Source organism: Microcebus murinus, chromosome 10 (genome assembly GCF_040939455.1).
Source record: "Microcebus murinus isolate Inina chromosome 10, M.murinus_Inina_mat1.0, whole genome shotgun sequence".
In the NCBI taxonomy this organism is placed as follows: Eukaryota; Metazoa; Chordata; class Mammalia; order Primates; family Cheirogaleidae; genus Microcebus; species Microcebus murinus.
In genome coordinates, this window is record NC_134113.1 from 9,637,577 (window position 1) to 9,662,004 (window position 24,428).

Genomic DNA, 24,428 nt, shown 5'->3' on the forward strand with positions numbered 1-24,428 from the left:
GATCCATTCCTATCTTACAACTCTGGTCTGGACAAAAATCCCCGACTCCCAGAAGTGGCACGAGCAGCACGGACATCATGCTGATGGGTGTTGGAGGGAGCGGGTAGCGCACATGCCTAGGACCCCTTGACAAAATCCCAGTGGCCAGACAGGGTCCCCCAGGGCTGTTGCCTCCTCAGAAATGTTCGGGTCTCTCCCCATCAGCAGCACTACGTGAGGACCCCTGGAGACCACAACTGTCACCATGGAGGTCCAGAGACCCTGCTGTGAGCCTTCCTGCAAGTCCAGGATGCAGGCTCCAAAGGGAGACAGCTGGGACCCTCCACAGCCTTCTGGGCACCCTCCCAGCCTGGGAACACGTATTGGCCAGGAAAGGCCTCATGGAACATTGGTGCTGGAGCTGAATTGTGAAGGATAGTAGGGTTCTTTTTAAAAGTTTTTAGTTGCAAAGTTAATTTTCAACAAAATATATATATATAGACATTTTTGACAGGAGATAGTACAGGGCTCCTCCTCCACCCCCACGCCACAGCCCACTCCCATTTCCGCTGTTCCTCCCGCCCTGGTCCTCCTGCCCACCAGGCCTGCCGGCTAGCCAACCTATCACAGACTGCAAGGGGGGGAGGGTCTTCCCTGCCACCTATGACGCTCAGTGCCCCCCAAGGATACGGAGGAGGGAATTTCTACCACCCTCTGAGATCACAGGAAGATTTTCTTTTTGGTGGGGGTGGAGGGGGGTGAACTCTGTTCCTTCAGGAGGATGGAGGTGGGGAGTGACAAGCAGGTGGCCACAGTATACTGAGGTTAGGTCAAACCCCTCCCCTACCAAAACTGGGTCTCTTCCAACTGCTCCCACCCCAGCTGCATCCGGTAGTCCAGTCCATCTGGGTCCAGTCAGACGTGCCTGGGTCAAAGGCTGCTCTAATGCATCTACCTGTGTGACCATGACAGCGACATGACCCCGGTGGTCCTCAGTTTCCCCATTTGTAATGTCAGCATGTCCACCGTGAGGCTTAATGATGACCAAGTTTATACCACGCCCAGCCCAGAGCCCCACTCGGAGGACAGCTCCTTTCCAGGTAGCTGTCGGCATAACAGGTATGGCCAGAGCACAAGAGGGGTGGGGGCGGGGGCTCGCCCAGGAGCCCCGCTGCGCGGCCATCGGGTCGCCGCCCTCTGTGCTGTGACAGCAGCAATACAAAGTCCTGGGCGCTGCCCCCGCTCCTTGCCGCATCGCCAGCGGCTCCCCCACCTCGGCGCCCGGCACGGAACGGGTGCGGGGCTGGGCCAGGGCCGGCCCGGGGGAGCGAGTGGGGCGGGGCCGCCGCGCCCGCTCCCCCTCCCCTCCGCCCGCCGCCCTCTCCTCCTCCCGCCGCCCGGGCTCAGAGCGGCGGCAGCAGCGGCCGCGGCGACAGCTCCGGCTCCGGCTCCGGCTCCGGCTCCGGCTCCCGCGCCGGCCCCGCGCGCTCGGGCCCCGCGCCCCGACCCCGCCGCCGCGCCTGCCGGGGGCCTCGGGCGCCCCCGCCGCCCGCCTCACGCTGAAGTTCCTGGCCGTGCTGCTGGCCGCGGGCATGCTGGCGTTCCTCGGTGCCGTCATCTGCATCATCGCCAGCGTGCCCCTGGCGGCCAGCCCGGCGCGGGCGCTGCCCGGCGGCGCCGACAACGCCTCGGCCGCCTCGGCCGCCTCGGGCGCCGCCGCGTCCCCGGGCCCGCAGCGCAGCCTGAGCGCGCTGCACGGCGCGGGCGGCTCGGCCGGGCCCCCGGCGCTGCCCGGGGCGCCTGCGGCCAGCGCGCACCCGCTGCCGCCCGGGCTGCTCTTCAGCCGCTTCCTGTGCACGCCGCTGGCGGCCGCCTGCCCGTCGGGGGCCGAGCAGGGGGACGCGGCGGGCGCGGCGCCCGGCGAGCGCGAGGAGCTGCTGCTGCTGCAGAGCACGGCCGAGCAGCTGCGCCAGACGGCGCTGCAGCAGGAGGCGCGCATCCGCGCCGACCAGGACACCATCCGCGAGCTCACCGGCAAGCTGGGCCGCTGCGAGAGCGGCCTGCCGCGCGGCCTCCAGGACGCCGGGCCGCGCCGCGACGCCATGGCCGACGGGCCGGGGGACTCGCCCGCGCTCATCGTGGAGCTGGAGGACGCCGTGCGCGCCCTCCGGGACCGCATCGACCGCCTGGAGGTGAGCGCCCGCGCCGTCGGGGGAGCCGCCCTGGCGGGAGGGGCCGCGCGGTCGCGGTGGGCGCTCGTGCGCACCCCGGGCTGGCCGCCGCCGCCCATGGGTCTCCCACCCTCGGGTCTCCCGTCTGTGTATCGGGGAGCGTCACTCCTTCGCTGGCAGGGCGGGAGGATTCCGTCAGGGAACGGGGACAGGCGTCTGGCACAGCGACTGAGGCACGGTGCGCCCGAAAGGCTCATTTCGATACTTTCCCCTCGCCAGACACCTCTCCGAGCCTCGGTTTCCACGTCTGTTAAATGGGTGTAACAGTATCCACTGGTGGTGGAAATGGATTACAACGTGGGTGTGTAAAATAATCAGCACGGACTAGGATCTCATTCAGTGTCCATTTCATTTCCTTCTTCCAGACACCCCCAAATCACTACCGGCTCCATGCTCACTCTCTATAGTCAGGAGACAGGATGCCTGTCTGAGGGACTCCGGGTGCTCCTCTCCTTCCAAAAAGCCAGGGACAGGGTGCCCCGTAAGACAAACCCTAGCCCCCACCCTGGCTGGGACTGGTGACCGCACCTTGGCAGGAGCTCATATGCCTGGAAGCCGCAGCTGTGGGGTGGGGGCCGGATGGAGAGTAGGGCCCCGCGAGCTCCTCCTCCTCCACCCACCTTTTCCAGGCTTTCCTGGCCCAGGCTGCGGGTCCGAGGCACCAGGTCAGGCAGGGGGAGCCTGCACTTGGCTGTCATGTGACCCTGGGCCAGTCATTTCCCCCTTGGAGTCCCAAGGCCACCTTTTTCCCCATGAGAACAAATTTGGGTTTCCCAAAAGGATGAGTCAGACTAGGCAGGACACGCTGACCACCCTCAGCCGTGGTCTGATTTCCAGACCACAAGGAAAGAGGGTAGCAAAATTCCCTCTGCGGTAGGAGGGGCAGAAAGATGCCAACGCACCCACGGCCCCTCTGTACGTCCCGCAGACGGAGGGCAGCAGGCAAGTGGCAGGAAGGAGAGATGTTGGGAGGAAGGAGAGATGTCGGAAGGAAGTAAATGCAGCCCCCCTGCCCTGACCTCGTGGCTCCTTAGGTTAAATCCTGGGTGAGCAGCAGCAGGCCATGCCCACTGGATGTGATGTAGAAGGTTGACTGAAGGTGCTGTGGTCCTGCAGCCTTCCAGAACATCACCCAGGGTGGCAGAGCAGAGCCAGGCGGCCACTGCAGCCAACCCCTCACCTTACAGATGGGAAAACCAGCTCAATAACCTCTGATTGGGAGTGGCAGAGGCAGGAGGAAGGCCAGGCCCACACCCCCTCTGTCCTGCTGCCAGCTCTGAAGGGTTTCTGGGATGAGAGAGTCAAGAGCAGGAAAATAATCAGGGAAAAACTCAAAGTCCACAGTGAAGGGGAGCCTCAGTTTCCTCACCTGTAAAATGGGGATAATAATAGCACCTATCTGGGGTGTTAGGAGGATTAAGTACGTTTATATGAAGGGCCTAGAACACAATTATGCTCAATCCATTTAAGTGAGTGCTATTTTTATCATTAAGCTATAATATTACCAATTTTTAAAATACTGCAAGAAATCAAAATAGGAACAAACCCACCTTTTAGAAAACCCACCTTTTATTAATGTTAAAAAAAAGATTTGATTTTCAGTAAACTTCCTCTTGCCTGCCTTAGCCCCTGCCCCCACGCCCAGATGGCACAGGTGACTCCTCCCACGTCTGGGGCTGGCAGGGCAGGACTGGCCCTGGACCTGTTCCCCCAGCACCTGCGGCACTTGGCAGGGTGGCCTCCCTTCCGGTCAGCCTGCTGAGCTTGGGGGGATCCTGGCGGCTGGGATTTGGCAACAGGTCAGCCTTCCAGGCTGGGGGAGCCCTGGCTTCCCCACGTACACTCCTCCTCTTTTCTGAGTGTAACGGCCATGGACCGAGAAAGGCAGGGGGTGCTGGGCCACCAAGTCTGCCTTCTGAGCCTGGCAGCGGCCACAGCCAGTCTCCTTGGGGCCTTTGGGAGGGGCTAGGGTCTGAAGCCGAACAGACAGAGGGTCAGACATCTGGGCTCGCTGGGTCCCATGCACCCTTTAGTCATGGTCCGATTTCTCCCCTCTCTTCTCATCTAATATTCTCATAACCCCCAGATTTTCGAGGTCCACTTTCTCTCCCACAGGGCACGCTGAAAGTGCTCTTGGTAATGTCCCCAAAGTTGAGAAACTGAATGGGGACGTTTCAGTCCTTCCCTTGTTGGACTCCTCCATGACATCTGACCCCGCTAATAATTTCATCCTACAGATCTCCATGCCCTTCGCTTGTAGGTGCCTCTCTCACCACCCCTCCTTCTCCCTCTCTGCTGCCTCTGTCTCCTTGCAGGGTCCTCCTCCTTTAAGGTTTTTTCCCCCCTTGGCTCTCACTTTCCCTGAGGCTTCCCACGCCCACTCCACGGTGGGCCCCTGTGCCAAAGCCCAGTCTCCAGCCCAGGGTTCCTTCCTGAGCTCCAGACCCATCGATCCCCCTGACATGTCCCTGGATGGGCCACCAGCCCCCAGCCTCCCTGTTCCACCTCTGCTCCGCGTGCTCTGAGAAGACATCCTTGGCTCCACCCTCGACCCCTGGTCCTGGTTGCCCTCCTCTCTGTGACGTCTCTCGCCTGCAGGCACGCCCCTCTGGGCAGCCCCAGCCTCTTCCTTAAGCCCACAGGGCTCCCCTGTGGTGTGAGCACCTGGGCCCACTCCCATGCTGCACTTCAGATGTGGCCTTTCTCTCCTGACCCCTCTCTCGGCTCTTTCTTGCCTCTGCCTTGCTCACCCTGGCATGACCCCAATCCTCATCGAAGAGTCTCTCTGAGGACACCTCTCCCCAGAGGCCTTCGCCGATCACACTCTGTCCCCTTCATACCCCACCCAAGCCCCCATAAGCCTCACACTTCCTGCCTGTCTCCACCTGGCACAGCCCTGCACCACCCCTCCCCCACCCCACGGACTGACTACAAAAGGGGAGGGCAGGTCGGGCTGTCCTCTTCTTTTTTCATACTTGTTATTGCCGTTCATTGAAAAAAGTCAAAAAGGTTTTTTTGGGGGAAAAAAAATCACATTTACTCGCGTTATTTTCTCCCTTCTGCAGCCCCCTCTCAGTCCTCATCCACATGCAGCCACTGTCACAGAGCCGCCGTGTAATTACCGTTTTAATGACCGCCTTAATGCCCTGGACTCATCCGCGGCGCCATCATCCATCAGTCCACTTGACCGGCTCCTGTTACTGGAGACGTAGGTTGTTTCTAATTATTTTTCTTCTAGATGCTCCTCGCAGGATCCATTTCATGCAGAGAGTTGTTTGTTTTTTTCTTTTTAAGTCTGTTGAATTATTCCTTTAGGCGGAATTCCCAGGAGTGGTATTACTGGGTCAGAGGATATTGACTTTTTGTGGCTGTGGCCAAGAACCACTTTCTAAGAGAGTTGGCCCCCTTATGTGGCGACGGGCTATGTAGGCATGTTCCATTTTTGTGCTAACTTAATATATGTATACAGTGGAACTTCGAGATTGATTTAAATACATTTCTTGGACATAAACCATATCCTTAACCCAGCCTGGCAAGCTAGTCTCCTCCGCACGTCCTAGAGCGGGAGCCACGTAACCATTCCAGCGCACTCCCCGAGCGTCGGGCTCTGCACTACCTCACTTGATCCTCATAAAATCTCCTGCGGGGAGGCGCTGTTCTATCCCCCTTTTACCTAGGTTTAGAGAGGTTAAGACGCTGGCCCCAAGTCACACAGCAGTGGAGCCCGGTGCGCGGCTCCAGAGCCTCGTTCTTCATCATCGACCCCAGTCTCGGCTGGAGGGGTCCGGCCTCACGCACCTTAGGGAGAGTGAGGAAGACAGGTGAGGACGCACCAGGTGCCGGACACTGCCCCAGACCATTTCTGTCTCAGTGCACCTGGAGCGAGAGGGACGAAGGCCAGTCCCCCCAGGCGTGTCCTGCTGGCTGGCAAGATCACCGGGAGACTCGCCGTGGGACCTTTGCCGCCGCGGCCCGTGCCAGCTAAGTCTCTCTGTGCACCCGCTGCGTCCGCGGCAGCCCGTGCAGGCCTCGGTCCTGTGAGGCAGGCCGGTACGGTCCCGTCTCACAGGTGAGGAGGCGGAGGCTCAGAGAGTGTGAGGGATGCAGACCTAGCAGGCCACCTGCGTTCACATTCCAGCTCTGTCATTTGAGAGCTCTGTGACCTTAGGCAAGATGCTTAGCTTCCTCAGCCTCAGTTTCCTCTCTGTGAAATGGAGATTAAAAGCAGCCCCTCCCTCCTGGGGTTAAATGAGAACATAGGAGAGCCTTTGACATAGAGCCTGGCGGGGGTGAATGATCGCTGGCATGAGGATGGGGGAGCTGCACTCCAGCGACCTGCAGACCCCACTGGCCCCTCTCCCTGTGGCTGGCCTCCCCCCATCTCCAGATGGGACACCCACCCTGGGAGGACCTGAACCTCCTACTCCTGCCAGTGGTGGCACCTTCATTCTAGGAAGAAACACGGATTTTTTCAACCCCAGCTTTGCCACTTGCTTGCTGTGACCTCAGAAAATCCCCTCTCTTCTCTGATCCTCAGTTTGCCCATCTGTCAAATGGGAGAGGTGGGTAGGATGTCCCAGAAGACCCCTCTTGCACTGTCATCCTGTGCCCTTGAAGCCTCCCCTCCCAGCAGTCCATCCTCCAGGAAGGAAGACCCTTTCCTACTGTCCCAGGCCTGGCAAGAGCTGCGTAGGCAGAAGGCAGAGCCGTACCTGTGGGACATGTTTTTCTTTAGGTGTATCTTACATTCAAGATATGTAAGAGCTCACGTCTCTAACTTAGAAAGGACACAGAGCTTAAGTGGACAGTCCAGTGAAAATGTTTGTATGGGCACACCGATAAAAGCGCCACCCAGCTCAGGAATGAGAACATTTCCAGACCACAGAAGGCTCCCCTGTGCCCCCCAAAGTCAGTACTTCCCCAGACATAACCACAATCTGGCTTCTGTGACCACCACTTGCTTGTGTTTGGACTTCATGCAAATGGACTCAGACAGCTGTGCAGCTTTGTGTCTGGTGGCTTTTTATTTAACACATGTCTGTGCCCTCCCGTCGTGTTGCATTTATCAGTAGTTTGTTGTTTTTCATCTCGCTGTTTGTGGTGTTTCGTTGTGTGGCCGTGCCGTAATCCATTTACCCGTCCTATGGAGGGACATTCGAGTTGTTTCTGATATTGCGAATAAAGCTGCTATGAAGGTTCTTGTGAAATCTCTTGGTGGCTGTCAGCCCTCATTTCTCCTGGATCTGTCCCCAGGAGTGGGCTGCCTGGGTCGCGGGATGGGCATATATTTAGCGTCAGTAGGTACTGCCAACCGTCTTCCCGAAGTGGCTGTGCGAGTTTACACGCCCACCTGCGTGTGCACCTCGCCAACCTCGGTGTGGTCATTTTAAAAATACTCCGGTTCTGGTGGGCGAGTAGTGGACTCATTGTGGTTTGAATTTGTGTTTCTCTGATGATTCATGATGTTGAGCACCTTTTCTCGTGTTTATTGGCCGCTTTGTGAGTCTGTGCCTGTAGGAGGTGGAATGAAGTCAGAGGGCTGCGCTCCCCCCGCGGGGAGGACGTGGCGGCGTCTCCGCAGGACAGTCTTGGGTGCGTCGTCCTCATGGATCCCTGTGGACAGGGATTGGGCCAACCAACCCCAAATGGAAGCATTTATGTGCCCACAGCCCTTGTTTTACTCCAGGGGAAACTGAGGCTCAGAGAGGCGAGGCTCTTGCCACAGCCACATGTGGCAGAGGTTGAGCCAAGGCCACAGCCAGGACTCCCGACTAAAGTGGCTGAGGGTGGGGCTCGGTGTTTGCTGAGGACTTCTGGCCAGGGCCCCGGGGGCGTGCGGGCAGGCAGGGCCTGAGCAGAGGTCCTGGGTGGCCTTGTGGCAGCAACAGCCTGACATGGGGTACTTGAAGAGAGAATCGAGGGGCCTGGTGCTGGAAGCGTCCTAGGGCACAATGAGGGGCCTCGGAGCCCAGGGGAGGCATGGCTGGCCATGCCCTGCTCCCATCTCCCAAGAGAGCCTTCCTCGCCCTTCCTCATCCTCCTCCCCATTTATCTTCTTTTCAGTCTGGCTTCAAATTGGCACTGGGGCCCAGGACCATCCAAACCACTCTACCCTCTGCCCCTCGCCCTCCCCAACCTACGCCTGGGTTGGATGGGGACAGAGTGGCCTGCTGGCCTTGACCCTGGAGACAGATGGGGTGACACGAGCTCCCCACCTGGGCTCCCCCACTCCTGCCCTGGCAGAGCCGGTCGCTCCATGCCCAGCGTCCTGGCCGTCCCAGCGCAGCATCTGTCTCCCTGCCAGGTGGGAGCACCGCCTGTGGCAGGCACAGGGCCCTGTGTGCACCTGGCACTCAGCAGGAGGCAGCAGGGACGAGCTCACATGTGCCAGGCCTGTCCACTGAGTCCCACAAGAACCATGGGACCATCGCTGTCCCCACTTTACAGATGAGGAAGCTAAGGCTCAGAGAGACTCAGAAACTTGCCCAGGCCGCTCAGCTGGTGTTTCCATCCAGACCGTGTGGCTCTAGGGCACCTGCTGTTATGCAGTGTGACCTCCTGCCTCTCGACAATAGTGGATGATGGTAATAATGGTGTCAACCACTTATCAGCCCCCCAAGATATGCCAGACTTCATTCCATCATTGCTCACATCCCTGATGGAGGTACTAGCATTACCCCCATTTTACAAATAAGGAAACTGACGGTGGGAGGAGTTGAGCAACTTGCCCAAGGACACAGATCTAGTGAGTGAGGAGCCCGGAAATGGCACCCGCCTGTCTGACAAGTCGGTGTGCACAGCCGCAGCACGCTGCAGCACCCGCTGACGGAGATGAATGGGTGAGTGAGCGAGTGCTCCGCAGCCCTGCCAGAGAAGCCCCCGGGTCCTCTCTCTGTGGAGCATCTTAGCTCAGGCGCTGAGAGCTGCCGTCTGGAGAGTGAGCAGTCACTGGGCAGAGGAGGGGCGGGAAGAGCGTTCTTGGCAGGAGGAACAGCATGTGCGGAGGCCTTAGGGTGTGAGGTTGCTCAGGGCAGTTGGGCAGCTGGGGCTTCCTGTGGGAGGGACCTGTAGCCTGCAGTTGTGGGGGTGGGCGGTGAGTGCGGGCTGTGTCGTGAGGGCTGAGGCTAGAAGGTAAGAGACTTTATTGGAGGGTGGAAGGGGTTAGGGAAGGGTTTTAGACAGAGAGCAGTGTGGTCGGACTCGCCTCTGGCTGCCGTGTGGCGAGGGCCGGAGTGGAAGCTGCGACACAGTCCAGGGGCCGGCAGCCAGGACGAGGGAGATGCAGAGGAGTTGAGTGAGGTCCTAAGTAAGAGTCAGGGTTAGATTGGACCATTATAGTCTCCACTTTGGGAATTTTTCCCCCATTTTTAAAGGAAAATCAGTGTGAAGTATTTTAAACAGGAAAATAAGGTACAGAGAGTCCCTGCCCAGACTAAGACCCAAATATGTCCAGCCGGTGGCTGCCTTGCCAGAGCCTCCCCCGTGCCAGCCCCGGCCGCCCGTCCCCGAACGGCCACACGTCCTGAGTTTGCATTGCTCTCCGCATGCATCTCTCATGCATTTACCCCCATTCGTGTGTCCCTTGACCGTACATCACACGCTGTTGAATGTTTTACAACTTTATATAAATGATAGCCAACTGCTCTGTAACCTGCTTTTTCTCTCAATATAATGATCCCACAAACAGATTTAGGGTTGGAGATGCAGAAAGGTGGACCACTGCAAGAGGTATTCAAGTAGTGTTAGTCCTAATACTAATAGCTGGCACTCATTTGGCACTTCACATGCCAACTCTAAGAGCCTTGTATCTATGAACTCATTTAATCCTCACTACGATGCTACGAGATAGTATTATTTTACCCTTTTGGCCAATGGAGAAACTGAGGCACAGCAGCCTTACACAACAAAGTTGCTGAGCTGGTAGAGCCAGGGTATGAGCCCTGGCAGGAGTCACACAAGACTTAGGGGTGATTGGATGGGGATGGGGGGTGATTGTGACCCACACAGTTGCCCCGTAACTGTTCACTTTCCACCCAGCCCTGCTGCCCCTGGAGCCAGGCCCTGTGCTGTCCGGGCAGGGTGGGCCGGTGCAGAGGTTGGGCCCCTGACCCTGAAGTCCCGCACCTTCCTTCAGCTCCCTGCAGGAAGGGAGCAGACCCCGGGTGGGGACAAGGTGGTTGGGGCTTCCCCGTGTCCCCCCAACCTCAGGCACCCCACGCTGGCAAGACCCTCCCATCACGCCTCCTTTGTGAAGCCGCCCTGCTCTGCGGTCTTCTCATGGCCACTAGAACCTCTCCCGCTGGCCTTTGAGGTAGGCAGAGCCACCAGCACTGTGCCCACTTGGTAGATCAACAAACTGAGGCCCAACTGTCAGGGTAGGACAGAGAATTGGACACGAGTTCTGGAACGAAGAATCGTGGCTCTGCCACTTTTGCAGCTGTGTGACCTTAGGCAGGCGGCCTCACCTCCCTCAGCCTCAGTTCCCGAATCTGTAAAGTGGGCCTCCTTACTTACCAGGGTTGTTGAGTGAGATTGAGAAATGTTTGCACAATTGCAGGGCCTGGCACTCGGTGAGTGCCCAGTGGGGCAGCTGCTGCCGTCAGCGTGCTAATGAGCCCGGCGCACGAGTGGCTGAGCTGGGCCTAGAACCCCGGGCTCTGGCTGGGGCCCAGCAGACTCTCACCAGACCCCACCGCAGGCTCCCAGCCTCCATTCGCCTGCCCACCAGGAGCTGAGTGGGGGTGTTGGCGTCATTGTCCCCCACCGCCTTAGGCCGGGGGCCCACCTGGCATCAGGCCGGGAGCCCACGCGGCACAGCCTGCACCCACAGCAGATGGGAGGTGGGGGGAGTCGTGTTCTTCTGATTCAGAGTCTGGGCTGAGGAGGGGCTCACGCACGATCCGGGGAGCCCACCGCCTCCCTGGCCTTCCTGGCCCAGCAGAGCTGGTGGCTCTGACAAAAGAACAGCTTGTGCGCCTGCACATAGACACACAGACACACACACACAGCGCCTGCACGTTTTCTCCTCGAAACAGCATCTGTGTGAATAGCCTCGACGCCCCCTTCTTCCTGGCAGTTCTTCCTGCCTCTGAGCGGGGAGGACGCTTGGCTAGAGAGAGAACACGTTGGCTCCAGGAATGTTAGCTTTGCCCAGCCCCATCATTGTAGACCAATCAAAAAGGACTCCTGCCTCGATTTCCCATCTGTGAAATGGGGATGCTGAGCGTGCCAAGCTCAGCGAGTGGCTGAGGATTCCTGAGTAAATACTTGCACAGTGCCAAGGCGGCCTGGCACGTGGTCTTATTCAACCTGTGCCCCTCTGGCCTCAAGCTCGGCGCAGAGGAGGGTGGGGGCCGGGGGGCAGAGCAGTGCGGGGCCCGGGTGGAAAGCACCCTGGGTGGGACGCTCCCTGTGAGCTAACTGGAGGTCCAGCATCTCAGTCCCGTGGGAGGCTGGCTGTGTCTCCATGGGCCGTCTGTGGTCACATGAAGGCTGTGGCAGCAGCAGGCTCCCCGGCAGCTGACGTGGTCAAGCCTCACCGCTTGCATTATGCTTTTACAGTCCACGAGGGCTTGTCACCTGTCACTTCCATTCTTTCTTCCCATCTTTCCTTCTGTCCTGGGGATGGACAGAGTGAGGCCTGTTGTCCCCACTTTATGGGAGGGGAAACTGAGGCTTTGTGGTTAGTTTGCACCAAAACCAGGGCTGGTAGCAACCGTGGCGGTTAGAACGAGCCCTCGGGGTAGCACAGATGGTGTAACGGAGTGGCCAGATGTGCTGCGAGGCTCATCTGTCCCCCCAACACCCACTGGGCCAAGCATGGGTGGGTGGCCAGGACCTCTTACGTGGGATGGGACGGGGATGATGATGGCTGGACCCTTCCTGCTGCTCCATGAGGTCCCTTTCTAGAGCCAGCCTAGATAACCCTGGTCACGTGCTTGCCCTTGCCCCATCTCACAGCCTGGCATGGGCCGCTGGTCCTCAGCCCTCCCACCACAGCAGAAGGGGGTGCTGAGCGTGAGCTGGCACCAGACCCTCCGCCCTTTGAGGCAGCTCGCCCCTCCAACAGCAGCCACTCAGCAGGCTTGGGGACAGGTGGGACAGAGAGGGAGAAGGGCTTCCAGAAGGGCCATTGGCAGTGGCCAGGAGGAGCCACGTGGTGAGTGATGCAGAGGAGATGGGAAGGCCGGCCTGCCAGGCTCGGTCCCAGCTCTGCTGCTTGTCCCTGGTGTGACCTCAGGTGACTCTGTCACTCTAGTTTCTTGCCCATGAAATGGGGACACTGGTGGCCCCTACAGCACAGGGGGGTTAAGCAGATTCAGCAAGTGGACAGGTGCCTGAGGGGGGCTCAGACTGCAGCTAAGAGCATCCCGTTCAAGTCTTCCCGCCCACCCCGAGCACCCGAAACCAGGCCCTTGACACCACTGGGCCAGGCTTTGGGCCGGGCCCTCGCCCTGCACGCCATCATTTAATCCTGACCATAGCCCGGCAAGCTGGGCCTTCCCAGCACCCATCTTAGAGAAGAAAAAAATGATACCGTAGGGGTTACCCCACCTGCTGGCACCCTTGGGGTGCAGTGGCAGAGCCCAGTGCTGGTCCCTCCAACTCCTCAGCTTGAGGGCACATCACTGTCCACAATGGCAGCTCCCGTGTCTCCGGCACTGAGCATGGCAGTGGCACTCTACTGTCCACCACTTTGATGCAGGGCACACACTTATCCCCTTGTCACATGGCTAGAAAAGGGGCTCAGAGAGGGTAAGGGACTTGCCAGTGTCACCCAGCAAATGACTGGCAGGCCAGGGCGGGGCCAGTAAGGATGGGAGTGTCTCTGGCTCAGGACACCGGGAGACGCGGTGCTCTAGGCTTTCTGTTTTGCCCTCAGCTGTGTCCAGCACCCGGGGCGGGCCCGGCACTCTGGGCCCGGGGAGAGCATCGCTCGGTGAGTGGATCAGGAGCATTCAGTGAGCTCACGTCTGGGGCCTAAGCCTTGGGGCAGGGCCCAGGGCCAGGCTGAGCGGGAACCTCCCAGGCCCTGGGGAGTGTGGAGACACCAGGCCTGGCAGTGGGGACCTTGGAGGGGGTGGGGAAGCCAGGGGGACTGTGAAGGTCTAATTTGGCTCCTAGCAGCTCACTGAATTATTAATCTCCTAATGATGTTTCCATGACATGTCCGCCAGAGACTGTCCCCTCCAAGAGTCTGAAGCGGTGGCCTCATCTGCCTTCCTCCACCCCGGAAGGGGCTTCCTCCAGCAGGAGAAAGGGGAGGAGAGGCCTTTCCAGCTCCTGTCCCAATCTCCTGCCACTGGAGTCTTTAAGACAGGATAGGAGCAGAGGGGACTCTAAACACTTTGTCCTCATGCTGGGCTGGATGGGGGGTGTCAGAGTCTACCCAGGAACACTCTGCCCTAGCCAGTAATGACAATAAGCAGGCTCTGTTTATTGGCATTTACCACTTAATCCTCCCCACAGCCCTCCAAATAGGTGCAGCTGTCCTGTGAGTAAACAAGTTCAGAGAAGTCAAGGGATTTTCCCAGAGTCACACAGCAGGTTGGTTCCTGAGTTGGATTTGAACCCTTGGCTGTCTGACTCCAGAGTATGTGATTTTAACCACCTGCCATCCTGGAACAGCCAGGTCACTGGAGTCTTGCTCCAGAAGCCCCCGGTTTGTGCCCCTGGGTCTGCCCATTGCCCACCCAGAGCCTTGTGCACAGTCCCGTTTTAGAGGAGCCGGTGAGTGAATGAGCCAAGACTACGACAGCCCGCCCCTTCACTGGCCAGTTAGTGTCCAGCCTTGCAGCTAGGAAGGACTAGGACAGTGGCTCTCAATCCTGACTGTGCATGGAACCACCTGGGAGCCTTCGTGGCCCTCTATGGCCCGGCCCCGCAGCCCCGCCACAGGCTGAGCTGTCCTGGGGGCAGGTGCCAGCTCTGCCCGCTGCTCGCCATGATGCACCGGCGCCAGGAACAGGCACCGGGGACACGTCTGTCACCTGCAACTGGCATTGCCATCCCCACTGTGCGTGTGGGGGTCACCGAGCAGGGGCAGTGGGCATCTCGGTGCCTGTGCCTTTCCTTCCTCCCCCGAGGTGACCTCTCACGCCCTCTTTCCCTGCCCTGTGAGCAGCAGGAGCTCCCAGCTCGCGTGAACCTCTCGACCGGCCCGGCCCACGCACCTGTGGCGCCCACCGCCCTGCACTCCAAGATGGACCAGCTGGAGGGGCAGCTGCTGGCCCAGGTGCTGGCGCTGGAGCAGGAGCGCGCGGCCCTCAGCCACAGCAGCCGCCGGCAGCGGCAGGAGGTGGAGAAGGAGCTGGACACGCTGCAGGACCGCCTGGCCGAGCTGGAGCACGGTGGGTCTGGGCCCCGTGGAGGGCATGGCGTCCTTGGAGGGGTCCTTGGCAGGGTTCCTGGGGTGACAGATCCACTCACAAAACACGTTCACACCCTCCAGAGGCTAACGCTGGGTGGGAGGTGAGGAGGCAGCTATGGAACACAAGCTGGAGAGAATAAGTAGGGGATACTATCGTTATCAAAGTTATTATTAACAGTTACCATCTTCTGGCACTTTCTATGTCCTGGGATTGGGCTAAGTACTTGAGACATCAGCTGATTTAATCTTCATGGTTTTTACACTTGAGAAAACTGAGGCTCGGAGAGGTCAAGTGACTTACTCAAGGTCACACAGCCAAGAAGTAGTGGATCTAGATCTCAAAGCAGGTGTGACTCCATGGTCAAGCATTTAACCCCACTCAAAATAGCATCTTCAATGAATCAGGATTTTGTCATTTGTTTACCACCTGGGCCTGGCACTGCCAGAGGGTCAGAGAAACGTAACAGATGTGTACAGGTATGAGCATGAGGAGACCTGGCTTCTGGTTCCACATCTGTCACTGGCTTGCTCTGTGACCTTGGAAGGTCACTCCTTTTCCCCACGCCTCAGTTGTCCTCATCTGAGGAGTGGGGGTGGGGTTAGGACTCCTGAGCTCTTGGGGACTTTCTGGCTTTGAAATCTTGTGAGGACCACTCTTAAGAGGCTTATAGACATGGGGGAACCATGAGCAATTATCTGGGACTGGCTTAGATGGGGAACAGGAGTTCAGGAGAAGAAAATCCAGGTGGCTTCCTAGAGGAAGTAGGCCTCAAGCTAGTTCTCGAAAGCAGAGGTGGACAGCACAGTTTGGAGTGGAGAGGCCATAGCAGGGCACAGCTGCAGGGGAGGGACAGGCCTGGCGAGCCGGGGGCAGCATCCTGGCTGGAGCACAGGGACAGGAGAGGCAGCCTGCGTCCTACTCAGTCCTGCCACTGGTCCCTCTAATGGAGTCTCCTAAGCGGTCGGGGAAATGCCCACTCATGACAAGGCTGCAGGGCAGAGGGAGGGAGGTCACCCAGTTGGACATCTGTGTGCCCCTGTGCAAGTCACCTCCCTTCTCGGGGCTCAACGTCCTCATCTAAGAAATAGGTTTAAAGTGGCCGTCGGTGAGCCCCTTCCTCTCCTACCATGATGCATCCTGTCAGCCTTCATCCCAAGCCCCAGCCAGGTCCAGGAACCCTGGGTCCACATCCCTGGCCCCAGCCCAGAACCCCCAGCTCTTACCACCCAGCTGGGGGAGGGGATTCTCCAGGAACTGGGAATGGTGAAGTGACAGGCAGGTGGCAGTGCCCATGACTCCTACCCTGGAGGTGTGTGTGGTGGCTGTGTCCCCTTCCCTTGGAGGCAGTGACTCTCCCATCTGCCCCCTGCAGAAAGCCGTCTGACATTCAAGACATAGAATGCCAGAAACTCTGAGTTGAAAGACACCTTGAAGATCAGGGAGTCCAAAGATTGCTCTGTTCAAATCCCAGCTCTGCCATTTACTAGCTGTGTGGCCTTGAGAAAATTACTTAACCTCTCTGTGCAAGGTTTCCTCATCTGTGAAATGAGGATTATAATAGCATCCACCTCACAGCACTGTTGCAAGGAATGAAATAATGTATTATAAAAGCACTTAGAACAGTGCCTGCCATGTAGAAGGCACTATATATATACTGCTCATTAAATAGGAAAGGAACTCTAAAAAATGCTGGTCATTATGACAGCTAACATTGACTGAGCATTTACTATGGGCCAGGCCCTTCACACACTCTGTCCCTCTCGACCCTCACCCAACCTGGAAGGAGGAAGTAGTGTTCCCTCGTGTTCCTGGAAAAAACTGAGGCCCAGAGAGGTTTAACTTGGTGAAGATCACATGGCTGTGAAGTGGTGGAGACGGGATTTGAACTTGGGGCGTCTCAGACCCAGAGCCCCTGGCCTTTAAGCATGCCTCAACACCAAGGCAGAGCAGAGAAGGCCTGGAAGGCACCTGGCACGCAGCTCTCGTTCTGGAGTGTGCCCTGCCCACCCGCCCTCGTCAGAGTCCGCCGACCCCAACGTGTCTGCCTTGCCACCCTAGGGTCCTCGGCCTACAGCCCCCCGGACGCCTTCAAGGTCAGCATCCCCTTCCGCAACAACTACATGTACGCCCGCGTGCGGAAGGTGCTGCCCGAGCTCTACGCGTTCACCGCCTGCATGTGGCTGCGGTCCAGGTCGGGCGGCACCGGCCAGGGCACCCCCTTCTCCTACTCGGTGCCCGGGCAGGCCAACGAGATCGTGCTGCTGGAGGCGGGCCACGAGCCCATGGAGCTGCTGATCAACGACAAGGTGGGCAGTGGCGGGGGACGGCGACCCTTCCGGGAGCACCTGCTCTGTGCTGAGCCCAAACCGGGGTCAGTTCTCGTTCTCCCGCTCGGCATATTCAACGCACATTAAGTGCCTACTGTGTTCAGGACGGGTCTTGGGAATACAAAGACAACCTAGACATGGGGCTGGCTGCAGAGGGGCTTGTGTCCAACAGAGGCTGTAAATGTTGTTCCCATTTTACAGAGGAGGCAAGTGAGGCTCGTGGGGATTCAGTGACTCCCCCAGTGTCCTGACTATGGGAGTGGGGCTGAGGTGTCCGCCCCCAGGTCCTGCTCATTCTCCTGGATATAGAAGGAAGAAAGTGAGGTGCAAGGACCCACCTGGGGGGACGGGAGTGCTGGTGAACTCCTTGTCCCTTCTGCTCCCCGGGAGCTGGCCCCTCTGCCCTCCGCACTAGGGAGAGTGGTGCCATGGGCAGGCTCTGGGCCTGAATGCAGGATTTGCGTTCTGGTTCTGCACTGTAACCACTGTGCGACCATAGATTAGTCACTACCCACCCTGTGCCTCAGTTTCCTCATCTGTAAAGCTGGAATGATAGCAGCCCCTGCCTCATGGAGCTGTAGTGAGAAATAAGTGGCTTAAACACATGCAGAGGGTTTGGGGCAGAGCCCAGCACTGAGCGAGCTGTTCGTATTTTGCCGGGCACTGCGCTAATCAGCACTTTACTCATCTATCAGCCTGGACCTTCCCATCTTGCAGATGGAGAAGCTGAGGCTCCGGAAGGGGAAATAATGCACCCTGGCCACACAGCTGGTGAAGGGGTGATGCTGCGATTCGGGGTCTTGGGCTCCAGAACCACCTCGTAACCTCTGCCCTGTTCTGCCCTTGGGCCATCCCAGCCTGACTGAAAGGCAGGACAAGGACAGGCCTTGGGTGGGGGGAGTGATGTGTCGGGGTCATGGTATTGAGGGGGAAGGGAGGGGAGCATCTTATCATCCTCATCCCCTCCCAAAAGTTCCTCCCCACCACCTGCAACATGGCTTTGGGCCTTGCAGGCATGATGATCTATTGAGACCCCTCTGTAAATGTAGATGCCACACATCACACCCACCTGTGACTAGCCCACAGCCATAAAGAGCCACCAGGAGTGGCTGACACCATCAGAACCCAACTCAGCAGAAGGTGCCTTTTATGGGCGTCCTGGAGAAGGAGGAGGAAGAGTAGGAAGAGGAGGAAGGAGATGAGTCCAGAGAGTAGCGAATTTCTCCTGTGGACCAATATGCCCTACAACCCCCACAGCGGCTGGATCACATCTAGGTCCTGCTACCCTGTTCCCTTCATCACCCCCTGGCTGCCATCTTTGGCTTTGCCCAAGTTCAGCACTCAGTTCTCATTAGCGGGAATTCAGCACCATGGACAGAGCACCGTGCAGCCCTATCCTGGGAACCTCTGGAGTCCTTTTGACAGCCAACCTCACAAACTGCTCACTGTTCCCCTTTTATTCCAGCCCCTAAGCCTTTGCCCGTGCCCTGCCGCCCTTGGTGTGCGCAGCAGTGGAATGGTCAGTTTCTGTGGCAGATTACGTGCCTTCTGTTCCCACGCCCCCCTCTTCCTCCCAGGCCTTCACACAGCCTTTGTACCTCCCTCATGGCCCCCATGTTATTCTGTCTTGCAGTATTGTCCCTGATGTCCTTCCCTCCTGGGCAACTCAGCTCATTTAAGGCCCAGACCATATCCATATCCCCAGTGTCCGAACAAGGCCCGGCACTAAATAGGCCTCAGAGAATGTTATATTAAGTTGTGATCTCAGAGAACTTATGAGGCAAAAGAGCCCTTTGGGAGCACCAATCCACAGACAGCAAGTATCTTTCATTGCACAGGCCAACTTGAATCAATCAGCAGCGGCTTCTCAGAGCATGTGAGGAGAGTCTGAGGCTGAGTCTAGGCTCGTGATTGATTAGCCATGTCTGCCTTGGGTGGAGGAAGAGGCAGTGGCTGTGTGTTTGCCATCCCGTGTTTGACCTTCTTACTTTACGGATGAGGAAAGAGCAGCCTCCCCAAGGTCACAAAGGGGGTTGGTGGCAGAACCAGGGCCAGATGCCAGTGCCTGGCCTCTGAGTCCAAGGCTCACTCTGCCACTGCCGGTACTTCCTGAGCCCCAGCCGCGGGGGGCCCTGCGTGAGGTGTTGAGGGGAGGATAGGATTGTGATCCCCTGCTCCCACCCTGCATGACCTCACAGGCCTGTTAGAGAGTGAATAAACTAGCTAGAAACAACCAGAAACCAACACTGGGTGGTCCCTGGTGATCTGAGTGGAGCTACTTGGCTTGGCCTGTGGGGAAAGAGGGGAGAAGAGTCAGGAGAGACGCTGGGCTGGGAGGAAGGAGAGGCTGACATAAGGCCTTGGGCCACTCCCCAGAGGGAAGGACATGGGTCTCCCCACCCCCACCCCACTACCCCAGCCTTGGGCCTTGTGGCACCTCTGACCTGAGGTTGGGGGACCTGTGTCCAGGTGGCCCAGCTGCCCCTGAGCCTGAAGGACAGTGGCTGGCACCACATCTGCATCGCCTGGACCACAAGGGATGGCCTGTGGTCTGCCTACCAGGACGGGGAGCTGCAGGGCTCCGGCGAGAACCTGGCTGCCTGGCACCCCATCAAGCCTCATGGGATCCTTATCCTGGGCCAGGAGCAGGTAAGGTTTGGGCTGCTGTTTGGCTGAACCACACCACTCTGCAGATGGGCAGACTGAGGGCCAGAGAGGGCAGAGACGTGCCCAGCGAGCATGTCCTGGGGGTGGGGCTTCAGTGGGCAGGGGCGGGGCTTCAGTGGGCAGGGGCGGGGCTTCAGCTGGGGTGGCATCTGACTCTCTGAGTGCCTGCCTGTCTTTTCTGTTCCCTCACTCTGTGTCTCTCCTTTCTCTGCTGCTCTCTTGGCCCAGGATACCCTGGGTGGCCGGTTTGATGCTACCCAGGCCTTCGTCGGTGACATTGCCCAGTTTAACCTGTGGGACCACGCCCTGACACCTGCCCAGGTGCTGGGCATTGCCAACTGCACTGGGCCACTGCTGGGCAACGTCCTTCCCTGGGAAGACAAGCTGGTGGAGGCCTTCGGGGGTGCAACGAAGGCTGCCTTTGATGTCTGCAAGGGCAGAGCCAAGGCATGAGGGGCCACCTCATCCAGGGCCCCTCACTTGCCTGCCACTTTGGGGACCTTGGGGGGGCACATCTCCTCCTCAGCCTGCCCACGCACTGGCCTTCCCTCCTGCCCTACTCCTGGCCGTGCCTCCATTTCCTCTCACCTATACCCACATGTCCAGAATGCCCTGCCCTGTGAACGTGTCCCCTCGCCCCACCTGATGGGGACAAGCATCTCAAGTCACCAGGTGGAGCCTGGGGTGAGCCCAGGCTCTGCCCACCCTTCTGGCATTGCACTGGAGTCGTCTGTTACCACCCCCACTGGTCCATCAGTCACATCTGATTCCACTAATCCCAATGGCATCCCCTGTGGGGTCGTTATATGGGGGAGGGCCCACCCTCTCAGTGGTGGGGTGGCCATCTGCCCCCTTGTCCCCCCACAGCAGCCCCGGCCCCTTCCCCTTGAGGATCACAACAGGCTGTAGAAGGTTATATCGGAGACATAGGAGACCAGACTGCCCCTCCTCCGTCTTCCCGCCAGCTGCCAGGCAAGGGCAGTAGGGTCTGGACGGAGCCTCCCCACCCACCCACCCACCTCATGCCTCCTCCTCCTCCTCTTGCCTCCTTTCTTTGTGTGTGGTGGTTTGAATGTCCATTCCCTGCCTGGCCCACCCCTGCCTGTTTCCAGGATACTCCCTTCCCAGTTCCAGCCTGGAGGGCTAGGGACCATAATCCTGGGAGGCCAAAGGGCCTGGTCACCCCTTGTGCTCACCCATAGCTATGGCCACTGGCACAGTCACAGACCCCACCCCATGCCAAGGACAGGGCCTGGGCCACTTCAGCCTGGGCTGGGAGCAGCTTAAGGCAGGGGTAGCATGGCCCAGGAGACCCCACCCCTCGCAGAGTCACATTACCTGCCCCCTCTGCATGGCCTTGAGGAGGGAGGGAGGAGCTGAGAGGCTGGGGAGAGGCATGGGGGGGTGGGCAGAGCATGGGGAGAGCAGCAAGCACTTGGTTCCCAGCCAGCCATGCTGCTGACCTGCCGTGTGGCCTTCTGTAAGTCCCTGCTCTCTCTGGGCCTGGCCTTCCTATGCTTTGGTCATTTCAAAGAGCTCTCCAGATGGAATGTGGGGTGGTCTGTGATTCCAGGTGGATGGGAGCGGAAAGCCTGGGAACCCTCCTGGTGACAGTGGCAGGTCCTAGGACTGGGCAGCAGATGGGATCAGCTATTCATGGGTTAGGGTCAGCAGCTAGCTCCAGAGAGTCAGGGTCAAGGACAACATTCAAGGCAGACCAACCTCACACATGGATCCCCCCAGCCTGGCACCCCCAACCACCTGAGAGTGTCTCAAAGGACTGATGGCTTCCCAGTCCTCCCCCTGGAGTCCTTACCAGCTACCCCAAGAGAGTGTAAGAATGTCAGAGCTGAGAAAAGCTAGCCAGACTGACCTCTTGCTTGTGAGAGATGGGGAAGAACTCAGAGAGGGTCCTCAGAGAGGATCACACAGCACAATGGGGCAAAGCCAGGATTAGAACCCAGGGCATCTTGGAACTCTTCTGTGCTCTTCCCCCTACACCATGCTGCCTGTCTCTGAGGGTCTTTGAGTCCAGCATCTAGGAGGGTGGACATCTGAGAGGCCAGGATGCTTTTCAAAATGACACTAAAACATCTTCCTTTACATAACACCCAGATATCTTGGCACCCCCAGCCAGGAAGTGCGGAAAGGAGGTTCTGATCCCTGGGCACTGGCAGGGTGGAAGGTTGGGCTCACAGGTGCCTCTCCCTGCCAGTCACCTACCAGGTGTCTAAGCAGCTGCAGCTTTCCTGACTCAAGTGGGCACTGGTACCTCTTGCCCTCTTTTTGTTCCATCTCTGCTTCCTGTAGCCACTTAGCCTGAGACATGACGCAAGAGCTGCAGGCTGTGGAGCCCGGTGCCATGGAAGCTTCTCCAAGACTTGTTGCCTCCGGCCCCCAGATCCTTGTTTCCATTTTGAGAGCACAAATAGATTGCTCAGCACCTCCGGTCCAACTCCCCTCGGAAGAAAGAGCGATGGCGGGCTTCAGCCAGGCCTGCGGAGATCTGGGTTGCCCCGGTAACAGCCAATGACATCAGCCCCAGTGCTGGGTCAAGTGTCTCATCATAATGACATGCTCTGTTGCTGGGGTGATGGCAGAATTCAGAGCTTAGATTTCAGGGACGCTGAGCTTTGTGTTTCTGTTACTGTTGTGAAGTAGGTAGCTTCTCCCAAGAGGTAGCCCTTAGAGAAGGGTAGGGTCTTAGGAGGGCGGTGACAGCACTTGCTCGGTCACTTGAGCCCACTTAGACACACCACCCCAGGTCCTTTATGCTTGTCACGGTGATGATGAGACATCTGACATCTGAGCCTCGTTCCCCTGCTGAGTCACCCCCGTCAGCCCTCTAGAGGGACCAGGAACAAATCAGAGCTGTTGGGGTGTGGGCCCTGCTCCTGGCTCATTGGTGACAGGCCCAGCTCCTTGTTTGCAAAGACCCCCCATCCTTCATCTGCTCCCTGTTCTGTGCACGTGCCCCGAGCGCCTGCTGTTTGGACTCCAGCTTTGCTATCATCTGCTGCCCCTGGGCACGTCCGAGAGGACAAGGAAAGAGGAGCTGGAAATGCTGCTCTGTCGCGTCCTGAGCGGCGCTGGCTGATCACGATGGTGGAGCGCGTGTTGGCCGTGCCATGCGTGAGCACCTGCTGCTGCACTGCGCACCTGCCGGCATCATCTCGCTTGTCCGCACAACACTGTTATGAGTCTGGCCTGCTCTTAGCCTCATTATACAGGTGTGGAAACTGGGGCACAGACGAGTGATGTAACCTGCGCAGTGTCAATCAGCTAGCAGGGGATGGAGCCCAGATTTCAAAGCAAAGCAGGTTAGGTTCAGGGCCCACCCCCCAGCCGGAGGGGATGAGTACCCCTAATGATGCATAGAGCGGGATCTGGGCACCTTTGCTCCTGCCGCGCTTCTGCCTGCAGGGCTGTGCCCGACCCCACTCACCAGCCCACAGGTTTGAGGTAGAAGAACAGAGGCATGGGATGGGCCAGGCCCAGGGCCAGGGGCCCCCTGGTGAAGCTGTGGGAGGGAGCTTAGCCCTTCTTTAACTCAGTTGGAGTTTCCAGGAGAGCTCAAAAGGAAAAGGAAGTTGCGTGTCCCCCAAGAGTCCCGGGCAGAGGAGGGGAGGGAAACTGCTGTTCCTTAAAGTCCTGCTTTGGGCCAGGCCCTGTGCCAGGTGCTTCACAGCTGTTATCTGCCAGATTTTCCAGCCTCTGTGGCATGTGGTGCCCCCGCCAGCATCCCAGGGGGACCTATCTCCTTGCTACAACTTTGCATGACGTAGGACCACAGATTTGGGCAGGAAGAGCACTTAGGGGAGACCAAGGCCCTCATTTTACAGATGAGGAAGCTGAGGCCTGGGGAAGGCGAGCAACCCTCAAGGCCACCCAGCTCAACATGGGGACCACAGCCTGGCTTCCTGATCGTGTTCTGTTCCCTCCAGGACGTGGTGTCCCCTCTCCCAGAACCGGGCCCCTCCTCGTCTACACATCCCGGCACCCTTGGCCTGAGAAAACTGGGAAGGGGCTCCCTCCCAGAGATGGGATCACTCTCTTCACCCCCTTATCTCAGCTGCCTGCCACCCCAGACCCTACCTCCCAACCTGACCCCTGACCCCTGACGCCTGGGTAGGGAAGGGGCTCATGTGGGCCCAGATTGAACGTGAGTGAGCATGTAAGTCATCTGACACTGTGACATTAGTGCACCCTACTGACAACCCCTACCAGCCCCACCTTCCTCTCTCCCCCCAATTTTGTACATAAAACGACATGAGATACAACGTGCGGGTGTGTATGTGTATGTGTGTGCGTGTGGATCTCTGTCATGGTTTTTGTTACCTTTTTGTTTTTGTAAACTTGAATGTTCAAAATAAACATGCTGTTTATGCTGAGGCTCTCCTTTGCAGGGGTGGGGTACCCTGGGGTGCCGGGTAGGAAGGGGGCGGGTATTTTCAGCAGGGCTGCAGGTAAAGGCAGAGGAGATGCCTGTTCCAGACTGGCCCAAAGCCTCACTCAACCCTAGAGGTCCTGCCTGTCCCCAGGCTCAGGCGCAGCCCGTTTCCCAAGATCTATGCAGGAGGGATGCAGGGAACACAAGTCCCACATGAAAAGTGTCCCAGTTCTGCTAACTGGGCTTTGGCCTCATTCCCAATACCCCATCCACACCTTGTGCCCCAGTTCTGGGATCCGGGTCCCTGATTTGTTTCCTGGGACCCAGCCTGCCAGAGTCACTTGTCTGGACCCTTGGGGTCCTAGGGAGATGGGGGAGTGGAGAGAGGAGGTCTCTGTTGTAGCTCAGTTTCACCCCTGCCCACACTCTAGCTGGACTCCTCTGACACGTGGGGCCTGTAGAC

The 24,428-nt window shown here is 58.4% G+C and overlaps 1 protein-coding gene across 1 annotated transcript; it reads left to right on the forward strand.

Annotated features, from left to right (window-relative positions):
* Nucleotides 1-955: 955 nt before the first annotated feature.
* Nucleotides 956-23,962, forward strand: NPTXR (neuronal pentraxin receptor). The gene is made up of 6 exons (XM_076007832.1): nt 956-1,098; nt 1,241-2,171; nt 14,335-14,560; nt 16,640-16,887; nt 19,378-19,557; nt 19,804-23,962. Exons 1-6 carry the CDS (start codon nt 956-958, stop codon nt 20,026-20,028), a joined length of 1,953 nt encoding a protein of 650 aa, XP_075863947.1. The 3' UTR covers nt 20,029-23,962.
* Nucleotides 23,963-24,428: the final 466 nt, after the last annotated feature.

Coding starts and splice junctions, on each gene's coding strand:
- NPTXR (XM_076007832.1), top strand. CDS start 956: ATGACCCCGGTGGTCCTCAGTTTCCCCATTTGTAATGTCAGCATGTCC. Junction 1,099..1,240: donor GGTAGCTGTCGGCATAACAG/GTATGGCCAGAG, acceptor CCGCATCGCCAG/CGGCTCCCCCACCTCGGCGC. Junction 2,172..14,334: donor ACCGCATCGACCGCCTGGAG/GTGAGCGCCCGC, acceptor CCCTGTGAGCAG/CAGGAGCTCCCAGCTCGCGT.